General features: G+C 35.8%; 1 protein-coding gene across 3 annotated transcripts in view; it reads right to left on the reverse strand.

The window, feature by feature from the left end:
* SYT14 (synaptotagmin 14) overlaps window positions 1-14751 on the reverse strand; it is an 81822-nt gene that overhangs the window by 12797 nt on the left and 54274 nt on the right. For all 3 annotated transcript variants that reach the window (XM_066178355.1, XM_066178354.1, XM_066178356.1), the window contains 2 exons: window positions 10617-10885; window positions 8307-8756 (listed from right to left, as the gene is read on the reverse strand). In XM_066178355.1, the coding sequence (XP_066034452.1) occupies window positions 8307-8756; window positions 10617-10885 (719 nt within the window). The remainder of the gene's footprint in view (window positions 1-8306; window positions 8757-10616; window positions 10886-14751) is intronic.

Below are 14751 nucleotides of genomic sequence, written 5' to 3' on the forward strand. Positions count from 1 at the left end.
AGATCATTCCCGGGAAAGAGAATTAAACCACCTGATGAACTCAGCCCTGAAAACAGAGGGATGTAAAATAATTAGGACTGTCAAAGTTTAAAGTCAGCTGTCCTGTACTGCAAAATTAGGAGAACACATAGTTATCAGTATTTTGCTTTAAATTTATAGCCTGAACTTGCAAACATTGAAACATATAGCTTTAAGCATCTCACAAAGATTCAAGTTTAGGAAAGTATCATTATCTATGACAGGTAATTATTTGGGTTTTTTTGCTTAATAGCTTCCTTGAAGCATGTTCCAATTAAGTATAAAGTGCATTTTTATTCATGTTCTTAACACTCTAGAGCATTACTAAGTCAACTTAAATCACAAACATGAAGCTAAATAGTCTAATAATCTTTCCATTATGCAACTTGATCTTAGGGAAAAAAAACCATTTATTTTGGGTAAAATGGCATGCTTTAAATATTACCAGGACTTCCTAGTCAAAAATTCCAATTTTAGGAAATAAATTCACTCAACATCAATGGTATTCACATCAAATATGGATTGTTTTGATTATTAAATAATATTAATGTAGTTGAAAATTAGATTATATGAAATGATAATATTCCCATTTCTCATAAAAAGCTTTTGCTCTACCCTATTTTTAACTCTCAAGTGAGAAAAAATTCCGGATGCAGGATCCTAAAAAACACATTGTTTTGCACAGATGGAACACTGAAAATCTGAGATCAAATTAAAATTTTTTGATTCACTAGATTCAAAGGATTAAAACCTTTAAAAATTCTATACAGTGCTTTAATTTACCATAGACACTACAACAAACTTCCTAAGATACATTATAATAATAAACTTCCATTTCAAAATAATTAAAAATAGTTAGTTTAAAAAAATTCAAATCTTTGTGAGATTTCTAATAAGAATACTGTATTGATAAAAAAATTGCTTGGTTTTAAATTTAAGATACTATAATTTAGCAGTAATATTAAAATAACAAAATAAAATTTACATATTCTTAATAATGGCAAATCAGCACTCAACTCTTCTGAACGATTTTGAACAAGTTCACAGAGAGATTTCTGTGTTGTTTTCCCCGTTTCATGAGAATTTGCTATTAGTACTTTGTGCCGAAATTTTTTTTTAAATTATCGGCTCTGTGGAACAAAACATTAATTTTCTACTGAAAGGGAAACATTGAAGTTTTTTGTCACTTCTATTAGTCTGTATTGAAATTACACCCTTGGAGATGACAAAAGGTCACCTGGCTGTTCCACACACATAATGGGCTTGAAATTTCCAGAGCAAACCCAAGCAGCAGTTGGAGGAGGCAATTGGAAATAAACCTGCCACGGAATTTACAGCATTTGCAAAAGCACTGTTTTTACACTGCAGAAGTCTAGCAGCTTTTTATACAGCCATGGGCCAGGGGAGGAAAAGAGGCAAGAGGGCTTTTATTATCAAATTCTGTTTTCTGTGATAAGACAGGTACATAAAGAAACATTCAAGCACTAAAAGCTGTTAGATATTTGTGTTAGCAATTTAAGTAAGAACATCTGACACAAAACGCAGTCATTTTACCTGCTTTCCTGATGAAGCTACGCTAACAGCTCCCACCCAGATCCACTCACACCTCCCCCTCTCTTTACTCCCTGTCAAATATGTAAGAGCATGGAGATGTTACTGTGGGACAGCTTCCAAGACTTCTTTAAATGACAATGTTCTGTCCAGCTGGATTGAGTCTATACTCATTGGGGAGATCAATGGCAAATAATTTCATTTTTCTCTTGATTACACCCTTTCAGTCTGGCAAAAGAGAAAGATTCAGCAATCAAACAGTAAGCACAATTTATGAGTAGTCAATCTATGGATTAGTATTTCATTTCATAAACATACATGCAATTATTTTTCACAATGAACAAACCCCTACCATTAACTGTACATTTAGAATGCATTTTTCAGGTAAACTCTTTGTGATTAACAATTGCTAGTGGTGCCCTTTTGATTTGCTCAGGTCATGTTTAATCTCATGATCAGAGGACCCCCAGGTGTTTCCAGTCAGAAGGGATCTGCTTCAGCCCTCAGAGCTATCCTACACACAAAAAAGAAAGGGAAAAGATAAACTGGATTCTCCTGGGGCCGGCTGACAGCTGATTAAACCCAACAGAAAGACAGGAGCTGTGAAAGATTCAGCTCAAGGTCAAGTGATATAAAGGGCAAACCCGACAAGAGGCTGACACTACGACTAAAAGGATCCCTTGCTAAAGGCACCCTATGAACAGAAATGCTTATCTGATACCAAATACAGGCTGCTTGAATATACAAAAGAAGTGATTACCTGAAGATCCTCAAGTCTGAAATGAAGAATCCTAATGAAGAAGATTTATGTTATACTGCGAAGCCCACCAGAGTAATACAAATAATCATCCAGTAAATAAATCAAAAACTAATTCAAAAGTTCCACAACCACATACATTATGAATCTGCAGACTAGGTGACTCCATCTGTTTGTGCAAAATCCCTGATTAGGACTTCCCTCAGTGGAAATAAATCGAAGGAAAATGGTGTACATGCTTTGCTGAAGGGTGCTCAAAACTGCAAATGGAACTAATTTTGTGGTTTGACCTTTCCTAGTTTTCTTGAAAGACAGTAACAAATGTGAGAAGGTATTTGTGTTTACATATATATGCAAACAAGAAGGGTCAAAATTATAAAAAAACCAAAATATTTGGGAAATTCAGCACCTCTAGGGGAACCAGAAATTTCACTTGGACTGGTAAGTTAAAGAATGTTACCTCCACTGAAAGAGTTGCTTGAGGACAGTTTAAGCAGCAGCTTATAGTCTTCAGAAGTGGAAATTTCATACAAGGGACAACCCTGATAATTTTAACTTCTAACTTCTAAAAAGTCACTTCTGGGAAATTTACTGTATGATTATTTTCCTTACTGCTCTTAGAAATCACAATCCATGTTGGGAGACTGTACTTCTACTACAGAGAATGATAGAATCTCACAGTTACCTCACTGTTTCAGCTTTATGTATTAATACAAGATTTCTCTATTTAATTTTTTTAAAGGTGATCAAAACAAGACATACAATCCTAGACAATACATTTGCCACTGACTGGGCTGGCTTTTCTGACCAAGAGTATCGCTCAAGAAGATTATTTTGAGTTAATCTAGAACAGTTGATCACAGCCTGTCATTTGACTGGAGGCACTTTAGAGACTGAAAAGCATCATCGTACACTTAAAATGGTAATACCATGTCTTAAACATAGCTTCCATTATTTGCAATTATCAAAGATTGTAGGGACCAAGTTGAGTAAGTAGCTTCTTTGAAGCAACTCATTAATTGAAGGAAAAGCATGCCTGTTGTCAAATTGTTATTTTACTCTCTGTGACAAAGTGATGATTTTGACTACTAGATGAAATTCTTTACATTGGTGACTTCATAAAATTCTCTCAGTATCCTACATTCAGGGTTATGGTAATCGATCTGGCTACCCATGTAGGAACTTGTTTCCCATCTGTGTATCAGCAAAGGAATTGAAAGTCAATTTTTTTACCCCCAGCCACAACACCAAGAAGACAATGGCTGCTGGTTGCCCATACCACCATGAAATGTTACATGAGCAGCTAAACACAAGGAGAATGCTTTGTTTGCCAAGTACTGTCGAGTTCGCCTGCAGCCTCACTAACATCACCACCATCTTCCAGTCACCTAATAACTTCCTTCAAAGAAATCGGCAGGAGTCATCTTTCTTATCGTATCAAAGGATCAATTCTGATTTTCCTTGTATTACTACCACTAACTCAGATGAATCGAGTAAGTTACTCCTGAGATAAAATGTGCTCAGGGTTTAAAGATAATTGCCCCTTACTTTGATGGACATAATTTATACAAGCTAACCAAGAGCATTTATATATCATCACATAGGAAGTCTTTGTTTTAGGTAGAATTCCAGTCAAAATACTGAGAACAAAATATTCGGTCTTTTTGCTTCTTCCTTAGACAAGTCTTAGTAATTTTTCTTATTAGCAGCCTAAAGGGTCATATTGGTATTTAATAAAGCCCTGTTTATACATTTAAATTTTAGCATTTAGCCTTCCAAATACAATCCTGGATAGATCATGCTGTAAGAACACAGTAGTAAAGTCACTAATAGTGACTCTTCTACTTTGTTTGCACAAAACCTGACAGCTTGACTCTATAATGGACAAGAATTCCCAAAAAAGAAATGCCACTCTGAAAGCGTTTATTCCTGCAAAGTTTATGAACTGATAAACATTACAAGGAATACTGAAGACTCAGCACACATAAAGGGCAACATGAAATAAAGGCCTTAAGCATAGTGCATAAACCCGTGTACACTAAATTGTCCTCATAGTGGAGAGAGTGCGTATGTGTGTGTGCAAGAGTGAGCATCTTTATACACTGCATGCATAAATGCCTTCACTCAAAAAAGCTAATTAAAATAGTTACCCACATACTCTGGAACTTCATAGTAAAGATGTACAAAATAATCCTTTAAACACCTATGATTGCCTACACCATCAGTTCTTTGTTATGGGGATCACACTGGGAGTTCAAGATGTTAGAAATGGAGAATGCTACAGAAAGAAAGAAAAATAAATCAAATTCTTCCCAGTAAACACCTAGTAATTTGATGATACATAATGAATGATTACTAGATTTGCTTAGCAGCAAGAGGTATATTTTGGTCACCCAAACAGTATTTCCCAAATCAATCACAAAATAAAAAACCCATGATTGATTGTTGTTATTATATACCAAAAAGCAACCTATGGAATGGTGAAGGGGATTACGCATGTTTCTTTGATCTTTTCCAAACAGATTTCACTCAATAAACTGCTTATGTGTTTTTATAATCACATCATACTGGAGGCTGTTTTTCACTGTCAGGAAAATTTCTCTGGGTGAGAATGAAGAGTAACTAAAAACAGGTCCACAGGGATTTCCTGAAGAGGAATAAACAGCTTTTCGAAACTCCAAGATGGGTGAAGAAAAATTTGTGTTCCGCTGCACTAAAGGGAAAATTTCTCTGAAAGCATCAACAAATATCTTCCTACACAAAGTATACTCTGACAAAACCACAATGTACACCCCTGCAATTAATTATTTGATGCAATGGACAATTTCTATTAAATCTGAAAGGGACACAGTCTCAGATAACAGTGACAACTGCATTCTGCCCAACTCATACTGGTTTCACTGCTTCCTCCTCATTTAAAACAAGCACTGAACTTGGGAGAAAACGTGTGATAAATAAGGGGGCTGAGGAGGCATTCCCTGTTACGTGGGAGAACTGCAGCAACGCAGGGCTGTTAAAGATAAATGGCAAAGGGACTGGGGATAATAGCTGCTAATGCGAGACATGATACACAATGTGGGAAGGAGAGAAACAGGGTGAAATCTTGGGTGAAAATGATGTTTTCTGAATACACTTGTAAATTTGAAGCCATGTGTAGCTTTGGAACCTATTCAAGGAACACACTACTATCATGTCCTCACCACAACATGCACTTTTTCACTTTTTAACACTCCTATCAACGTGTCGCTATGTTTGAAAGGCACTGAACTTGCTGATCTACCTATAGCCAGATTCCCTTGTGTTCAGGTTTAAAGCTTCACTGAAAAAATACTCAACTTCACAGGATACAAACTGTTCTTACACAATCAGAAGGCATATGATTAGCTAATAAAATACATTCATATAATATCAGGCACAGACAGAAGGAAATAAAATACATTTCTGCAGAAGAGATTAGCATAGATATTTCAATGGATTAGGAAGTTTCAGTGACAGAAGGTATATTTAATATATAAAATCCATATAATGAGAAGCAGTTGAAAAAATAGGACAACTGTCATTTGTCCAAGAAATATCTTCATTAAAAAGCTGTCACATATAAACACTTCTCAGCAACAAACCCTCTGCAACTGAACAAGGCAAATTTAATTCTGAATGTACAATGTGCCTCATCATGGATCTTATAATTACTAATATCCTTGAGCAACTGGATTTCTCCAAATTCAAAGAGCACTTACCTTTCCCTGTTAAGTAACCCCTGGCTGACATTTATGATTAGTTGTACATAAAGACTGTTGGTTTATTCTAGCAAAAGGACAGTTAAAAAGGAATACAATCAGTGTGTATAAATACACCCAGAGGCAAACACCTGAGAAGGGTAAGAACTAATTAAGCTCAAGGCCAATGTTGGCAGTAGAGCAAATGGTAATAACTTGGCCATGAAGAAATTCAGGTTGCAAACAAAACAACCTGATGTTTTCAGAAGAAAATTCATAATTTTGTGATCAAGATGACCCAGCTGTTTTGAGTAACCAAGGCTTGAGCTCAAGAGCCCAAGGCTGCGCCTCACTTCCAGTCCTACATACAAAAACACAATGAATTTTAACACTCTTGCAAAACAAATAGAGGTAAAATCCTGCAATAAATCTGTTCACTGAAAAAATATTATATTGGCTATAAATGGTAAGATAAAAATACCCATAAACTCAGAAGTGAATGAATTCCCAAAGGTTTCAAAGCTGATTTGCATACTTCCAAAAGACCATGGATCCTCATTCAGGCCATCATGACTCTGAAGCATCCTTTCCAGCAACAGGTATAGCTGCTTAAATCCTGTTACAACAACAAACTCTGGAGGATCCCTTCACTTTCTACCAACATTCCTTATTCTTGTTCCAACCCCAAAAACTGAGGAGCGAAAAATGCTGATACACCATGCTGTACCATAATATAAAATAAAGAACAACCTTATCATCTCTCATGCCTCATGGAACTTGTTTTTATTCTGCCTACCCTCAAGAAAATAATACCAAAGAATAACCAGTGCACATACGGGATACACCAATCAATCACCAACCTGGCCCATTCACTGCCCTTTTTATTTACAAATCTATTGAAAACACACAAATTAAGCAAGTATCTTTAGAATATGCAATGTTCTGGGTCATGGGGTGCTTTTTACCAAGCTGTGAAATTAGCAAAATTTTCACTAAGCAAGTTTTCTCTAGAGAGGTGAATCATTTCATCCTTAGATTAGACGGATTTGTGCTTCTTAAGAAACCATGAGAAATCTGCTCTATTGTCAGTTGATCCTTCACCAGATCCATGATTTAACCTCAGCTTTTACTAGTAAGTATATATTCAGTCATTAAACACAACAGCCTATTACTTTGAGCCTTGGCAATACTCATGTTAACCAGAAATGCCATTTTGATCAATCCAAACTTTTTTTTCAAAGTGAAGAACAAATTAATTGTTTTACTTCACCTAAAAAAATGTTTTCCTTTTTTTCCCTTCTGCTCCTCTTTTTCTTCTATTCATTGTTTACAAAAACCCCACAAAAACACATACAATGACCAAATATGGATGTCCTTGATAATCATCAATTTTTTTCCCCAAAAAATATATCTGTAATATAGAACAATGCAATTCTTAAGCAAGGAATACTCAAGCACTCCTAGTCTGGGATGCCCAGAGCACAACATGACAAACATTCTCTTTCTGGACAAAAGCATTCTGGACTTAAATTCTTCCAGAAACAAAAAAAGAAGATGGTGATCCACTGCCAGTTTAGTGATCTTCTGTGTTTATTGATAATGATACCTATGTTTATCCTTAATTACTGTTGCTTTGCTTTATTAGAAATATTATTTGGGGGAAAAATAATTTCATTCATCAGATAGACAGTTGGGTTTTTTGTCAGAAAAAATCCTTTTCAGTTTCAACTACTTTTCGCTTCAGGCTGAACTAGAAATCAATTATTTCCAAGGTTTGAATGTGAAGTTATTAAAAATGGCTTTAGACTTTCCAAATTCCTCTTTCCTATCTTTCTTTCTTTCAAGGAAAATACCTATTTGCAACCATGACTTAATTGCAACAGATGGAGGACATTTGCTAGTATAGCTTCTTTTTTTCTTCCACTCTGGTGTGTTTTTCTCTTTAAATTGAAGTGCTGCAAGTGGTAAAGATAATACTATTACATACATATACATGCATGGATACATACATTCACCACTATATTCCTATTTATGGACTGGAATTTTTTAAGTAATTAAACGGAAAAATACAGACAGCTTTTGCAGGTGGAAAGTGAACATACTTACAGAAGCTCTAAGGAAATCTTCATTGTGCTAATGCAGTGCTATAACTGTTCAAAAAACTGAGGGGATGTGATGACTCTATAAATATACACACTATTCTTATTCAGAATTCAGGACACTGTATCTCACTGCATTCTTATTCTGCCTCATTTAATACTCACAGGCAGACTGTAAGAAGGTTCCAGTATCACTGGCACTGACATCTTCCCTTGAAGATTCAATTTTGTCAAGTAAAAAATCTTTTCTCCCACAATCCTCTCCTTTTTCATGCGCCGTACGCTGTACAGTCGGAAGCGAACTGCATAATTCCCAATCATCTCAGACTCGACGTGATTAAATTTGAATGTCTCTGTGAAGACAGGGCACGGTCCCCGCTGGATGCTGGTTTTTGCTCTCTGCTTCTTTATAGGGAGAAGAACTAGGTGTACTTGCCATGAGCTTCCACCTGTCCTGCTGTATGTTGGAATGTCTGTGACAGCTGTCACTGTCACCAAAAGCTTCTGTTCCTGTGAGTCATAGTCAAAAGTCACATCCAGTGTGCCATATTTAGCTACTGGCTCAGGATCAAAAGGTTTAGGAAGCTGTGAAGATGATCCTCGAGCTGACATATCCTGAAGAAGAAGAGGAAAAAAAAGCCTATTTATTTATTTATTTATTTATTTATTGTATTCTATTATTAAATCTAGCATGGAAATATATGGTTTACTCTAGACAATATGAAGGCACTATGATCTTTTTGTTCATTTCATAAACAAGGCTATTAAGCACTGAAAGCCCAAAGAGATGGCTGACTGGCAGTCAAGATGAAATCAAAACTTTACCTGACCAATACCACCAAAAGCCAGGAGCCAATCAGTCTGAACTCAGATTGAATTAAACTGTAATGATCTCTTCCTGTGTGCCCTACATGTTAAAAAGTATATACATTTGTCACAAGATAAAACCACCTTATTTCACATATTTTACACATGCATTTTAAAGTTTCCCTATTACATTGCTTGAAGAGACAGCTATTGATTGAGAGCACAGTGAGATGCCAGCAAAGAATACAGGAATTCCAAACCTACTTGCACAAACAGCTCCTGTTGCAGTCCACAAGGGTTATATGAATATGCCAAAAATTACCGTGGAAACACAGAAGATTTTGGGTTGGAAGGGACCTTAAGGATCTTTTAGTTTCGAACCCTCTGTCATGGCCAAGGATGTTACTATCATGGTTTTATTCATTACTGAAACTGTTTTGAACTCATCTTCTGAACTCTATGTAAACCACATCAGTCCTAAAATTGTATTTTAAATGTAAAATTCAGATGGTTTATTGTCACTTCAAATTTTGAGTAACATACTGATCCCCTATAACATTACAACAGCCAGTTTGACAGGGATACTGAAACAGAAAATATTTACAAGCACAGGTCAACCTACTGCTCATACAATAAATTATTCCAAGTATGTAAAACAAAGGTATTTCAAGTGTGTCTTCATATTATCAAAGATAAGCCTGTTCACATGAACAAATAGATACCAAAACAAAGACTTCTGGGCTAAGAATTTTTCTTATTTTAACCTGGCTGCCACACAGCTTTGGGAATGCATTCCTCTAAAGGCTTCACTCCTGAAGCTTTGAGTGGCTATAAGAAAAGTTGGCAGCATTCTCAGTTTTTATTGAATATGCTTACATTAATGACTGGAGTGACACAAAATGGGAAGGCCTTGCAGCTGGGCCTTCCAGACCTTCCACCAACACCCCAGGTACACAACATCAACTTACCAACAGGGCTACTAAGACAGAAATATCAGGACTGAGCTCTAACACACTCTTCAAAGCTTCCAGTAGCAACAAAAGACAAATTTGTACCAAAAGAGCTTCTTCTGCACATGGCATCACTAATTAGACTTACCCATAGATGTCAGTGCAGTAACTGGTTGTTAAAGGCATTTCAATGAAATACACGTCAGAAAAGATGATTTCTTCACAGAAAAAAATACACATATATCATTATAATTTCTAGCAGAAAAATAGGAATATTAAGTGGCCCAAATCACTATACCACATCAACAATTGAAAAAAAAAACCCGTTTTAATTTTCTTTTTTTTTTTTTTTTTTCATTAAACTTGTTTTACATTATTGGGTGTTCTGTTTGAAACAGCATTAACAGAACTTTCATTTGGGTTGTCTGAAAAATCATGTGGAAGAATTTTGACAACAGTCCTTACAGTGTGATGAAATTTTCTGACTGGTTTAAAATGGTTTAAAAAATAATTCACTCTTACTGGGAGCTGGTTTGAAAGTTAAGGTGCCATAAAGATAGCTACAGCAATCTGAACAATCTGAAATCATACTGCCACGTTTTCTGACAAACTTTTTTTTTTTTTAATTGAAATGAGCTGCAGCATTAGTGCCTGTATAACTGTGCATTGATCTTTAGATTAAAAAGGTGCTTCACCACACTCAACTATTTTCATTTACCTCTGGACTAAGAACTGCTGTGCTATCACTTGGAACATCCTCCTCGTATCCTTTGTTATGAAAGCTTTCTATTTCGTGTCCCGTGCTTCCCTCACTTGGGCACTTATATGAACATCTTGGGCTGTTGCTACACTGGGAATATTCACATTTGCTGTCTCCAACTTCGGAAGGCGTGCAGGAAAGATGAGGAGAACCACTGTCATCCTGGTACGGAGGCGGCTGCAGTTCATCCAGTGGAGGTGTTCTTCTCATCCTCTGAATGCAGTTTGCTGAGAATAAGTGAAAATGCTTTACTTTACTTTCTGATTTTTCACTGTTCAAACAGTTCTGTGGAAAATGTGAATCTAAATGCCTGGACAGAGAATTTAAAAATCTATATACGTCTCTTCTTTTTTTTTTAACTTTACATTTCAAATCAGATAAAAAATACTACAGAAAAAAAAATTGTTAAAAATGGAAATGAGTGATCTCTCAGATGAAAGAAATTTAGATAAAAGCAAAGTTTTAAGTGTGTAGTCAGAATGGATTGTGCAAACCGCACGTAAATAAATAAAGCACGGATATGACATGACAAAAATTCTAGGCTTGAATTTCAGGGATGCTTACCTTGCAAAAACCCTTGGATATCTTAAGTCAGATTCTGTGCAGATGGAATGTAGGCCAATTATGGAAACAAAATGCACTCCCTAAAGCCATGATATCAGGCTGATTACCGCCCATGCAGTTGCCCACCAGGGAGATACTAAATTAAACTCTGAAGACAAGCAAGGTACTAATAAAGGCAACTTTTCACACACGTGAACTCTGCTCACCAGTGAATTTAAAAAGTGAAGCAGTGTCTCAGATTCTTTATTGCTTGTTAAGGACAGCTAAAAGGTACGTATCCAGTGTCTGGGAGTTACACACTACCTCTAGTCACTAAAGACAGTGGAAAAAGGATCATGAGCAATCTTGTGCTTGGGATGAATACTTGTTGCTGACCATCTTTGCTTTTCACACTAGATAGATAGATAGATACAAATGTGGTTATACATCTCCTCAGAAATTAAACCTGATACATGGCTACAGACACAGAAAGTTAATTCAAAATAATTACATTTCAATATTTAATCTCATATTTTACTATGCAGAATTACACAGTTGAATAGAATTGGGAAAAGACAGCAAGGTGTGCAGCAGCTGAAATGAAAGGAATATAAAGGACAGGTAAAGAACTGTCTCATATTTTGTTTACATTTTCTGTAGAGGTTTTAATGAAGATTTCAATGCCCCTGACATAAAGAATTACCTTATACATAAAAATTTCAAAGCAAAAATGTTTTCTGATGTCAAACATATAATTTCACTCACAGAAAAACCTACCAAACAAGCAAGTTAAAGAAAGTATTAACTGGGGAATGCAGGGCTCTTCTCTATTTCAACAGCTCCTAAAAGAACCATGGCAAACAAGTAATTAAAACACTCCTACAAGATGAAACCACTCTTAGGAACCCTCTCATCTCTGATAAACCCATCAGAGCCAGCCTGCCATTCAGAGTGATTCCAAAATACTGTTCCAGCACTCCTGCAAAAGGTCTTCTGCTCTTAGAGAGCCAGTGCTACTAACTTGAAAAGCCAGTCCCACAGGGCTGGAAAACAAAACAGACAGCAGGGAATCATATTCTTGAATTTTAAGTCATGTCTAGCAGATAAACATAAAATCTTACCTATGAATATTAGACAGCTTGCGCCCATGAAACTAGATACGACATGTTTTTAGAATCTAAACTGATATTTTAATAATAATAAAATAATATGTATCATTTCACTCTCTATACCATGAAATCTGGACTTCCTTGTCATAATCTATATAATCAAATATTCTAGAAAATTCAGAAAAACAGCATTTCTGCTCATTGTTGTCAAAAGGCAACAAACAGCATTAAATGAGACAGTAACCACCTGGCAGCCCTGAGCTTCTTTCTGTTCACTTGTCATCAAGTCTACTAAGAATTTTTCATGCCCAGCTTTTCCACCGTCTAATGAAATGAAAGCGTGTCCAGGTAACTATCAACACAATTATTGTCTTACATGAGTAAATAAATGACTGTGTGACTCACTTTTTTTTCACTTTGGTGAACTCCATTATATGTCCCTATGGGAAAACTGTACAGGCTGTATGACAGAAAAGGTGCTTTTAATGTAGGCGTGGAAGAAGTGAAGAGAAAATTCTTATTAAGCAGCTGTGACTCAAAAATCTCAGAAAAAGCTAAAGCACCGGGGCAGGTTTTAACTACATATTTTTCAAATTGCATATAAAATAGCATGTAAATTCTAAAAATAAATATCTGGGATTAAAAATCTACGGATACCTCTGTGTAGAGAGGTATAAACTGGTTTTGTACAACAAAAAATCTTTTTCTCTACATAAAAAGATATCTACGTTTTCAAATTAATTCTCAAGGTGAAAATGTCTGATTTTAATTTTCCCCTCCCCACAGTAAATGATGCAATAAAATGATTTTTTTTGTTTTGGTTCTTTGAAAACCAAGAAGATCTGAATTCCATTGAGACATTCTAATGACTGATGATATTAAAGCCAAATGATATCACAGACAGTAGTGAATACAGCAATACTAAAAATCTGATCCTGCATATTTTCCTTAAAAATTACTCAGAAGTAGTAGCTCACTTTGACAATCTGTCTAACAAAATTTTGCATATGTAATAAAGTTTAAAAAACAAAACCTCTGCTAGTGCTTGCTGGCTTATCACTAATTGTACTGGAGAAAAACATTTGGAGCTGAAAGGCAAGATGATCTGAAGTGTTTGCATATCTACACATGAAACCCCTGTAACATACCTTGTACCTTTTATTTAAGGTGTAAACTTCAGACACAGCTATGTATACTTCTGTACTGTGACAAAGCCAAAGAATACCTCCCAAAGACCACTGAACATGGCTAATAACATCTGCTAAAGATTTACAAGCAAATGGTTACACTGAAATTAATCATTGCATTGCTTCTATGCAAGTTTCAAATCACATAGAAAATACTTTTTGTAAATTCATTTGTAAATGAAATTAAAAATATTAAATACATTAAATGACCACATCACCTTGGACTAGATAGACAGGGTATAAAACAAGCCGACATATGTCCCAAAAGTGGAAGTAAGACACAATCACAGAGAAATCAAATCAGGTTTAGCCTGAAGTTCCTACCAGCTAGAAAATGGCGTAACAGAGAAAAGACAAATAGAGAGAAAGACCTCACATTCAGTTCTCCACCCAAAGTATATGAAAATACTTGGCGTTCTCATGATATGAGTGAAACTAAATTTGTTTAGTAATGAGTATTTGGTAAATTCCAAATTCTGAATACAGTGTACTGGTGTCAATAGAAAGATTTAAACAAATGCTTTTTAAAGGGGGAACTGCTTTAGTAAAAGTTTTCATCCTCCCTTAGTCAGCTGTGAAAACATTCAGTGGTGATAGTCAGGACCTTGCTTAATAGCTGAAGAAACCAGAACCATAAATGAAATACCTGACAAACCTGAGCAGATTAGCATTTTGCTGGTACACTCAGAAGTTACAGCATGTAAACTGTCATTAGCACATTTAAGTCAGAAGTAAATAAATATCTTCTTTTTAGTAGTGCTCGTAAACAGCGAAGGTTCCTGTTTTCATTTGCCCCCATAGGACAGATTGCAGGTCAAAGGGGGATGATACATACCTTGCCATCAACCTCAAGAGACTCACAAGATAAATCTGACACAGCAACCTAGGCCAAACTGAGCATTCCTGGAATATACAATAGATAACTATGAGAAAATCCAGGAAATTTTCAGTCATTTTGCTGGGGGGAATCAAAGTTTAAAGATGCAGAAGTTCATAATAAGAAATGCTTTAGGTTTTCAGTTACTACTTGAAACTTCTTCCAATGCTGCTCATTTCTCCTCTTTGTTCTGGTTTCTCATGGACCATGCCAGGCTGCACATTTCACCATGCAGCTGGTGATGTCCTTTTCCCATGCTTACACCATTTACATCTCCCTTTAGTAATTATTTTTCCCAGGGGTTCACAGCAGCAGCACCAACCCAGCCTCCCTTAGTCCATATTTCCTGAGTAATTCCAAGAACACCCATCTCTTAA

Source organism: Chamaea fasciata, unplaced genomic scaffold (assembly GCF_029207755.1).
Source record: "Chamaea fasciata isolate MVZ Bird 193981 ecotype frontalis unplaced genomic scaffold, bChaFas1.0.hap1 SCAF_3, whole genome shotgun sequence".
NCBI lineage: Eukaryota > Metazoa > Chordata > Aves > Passeriformes > Sylviidae > Chamaea > Chamaea fasciata.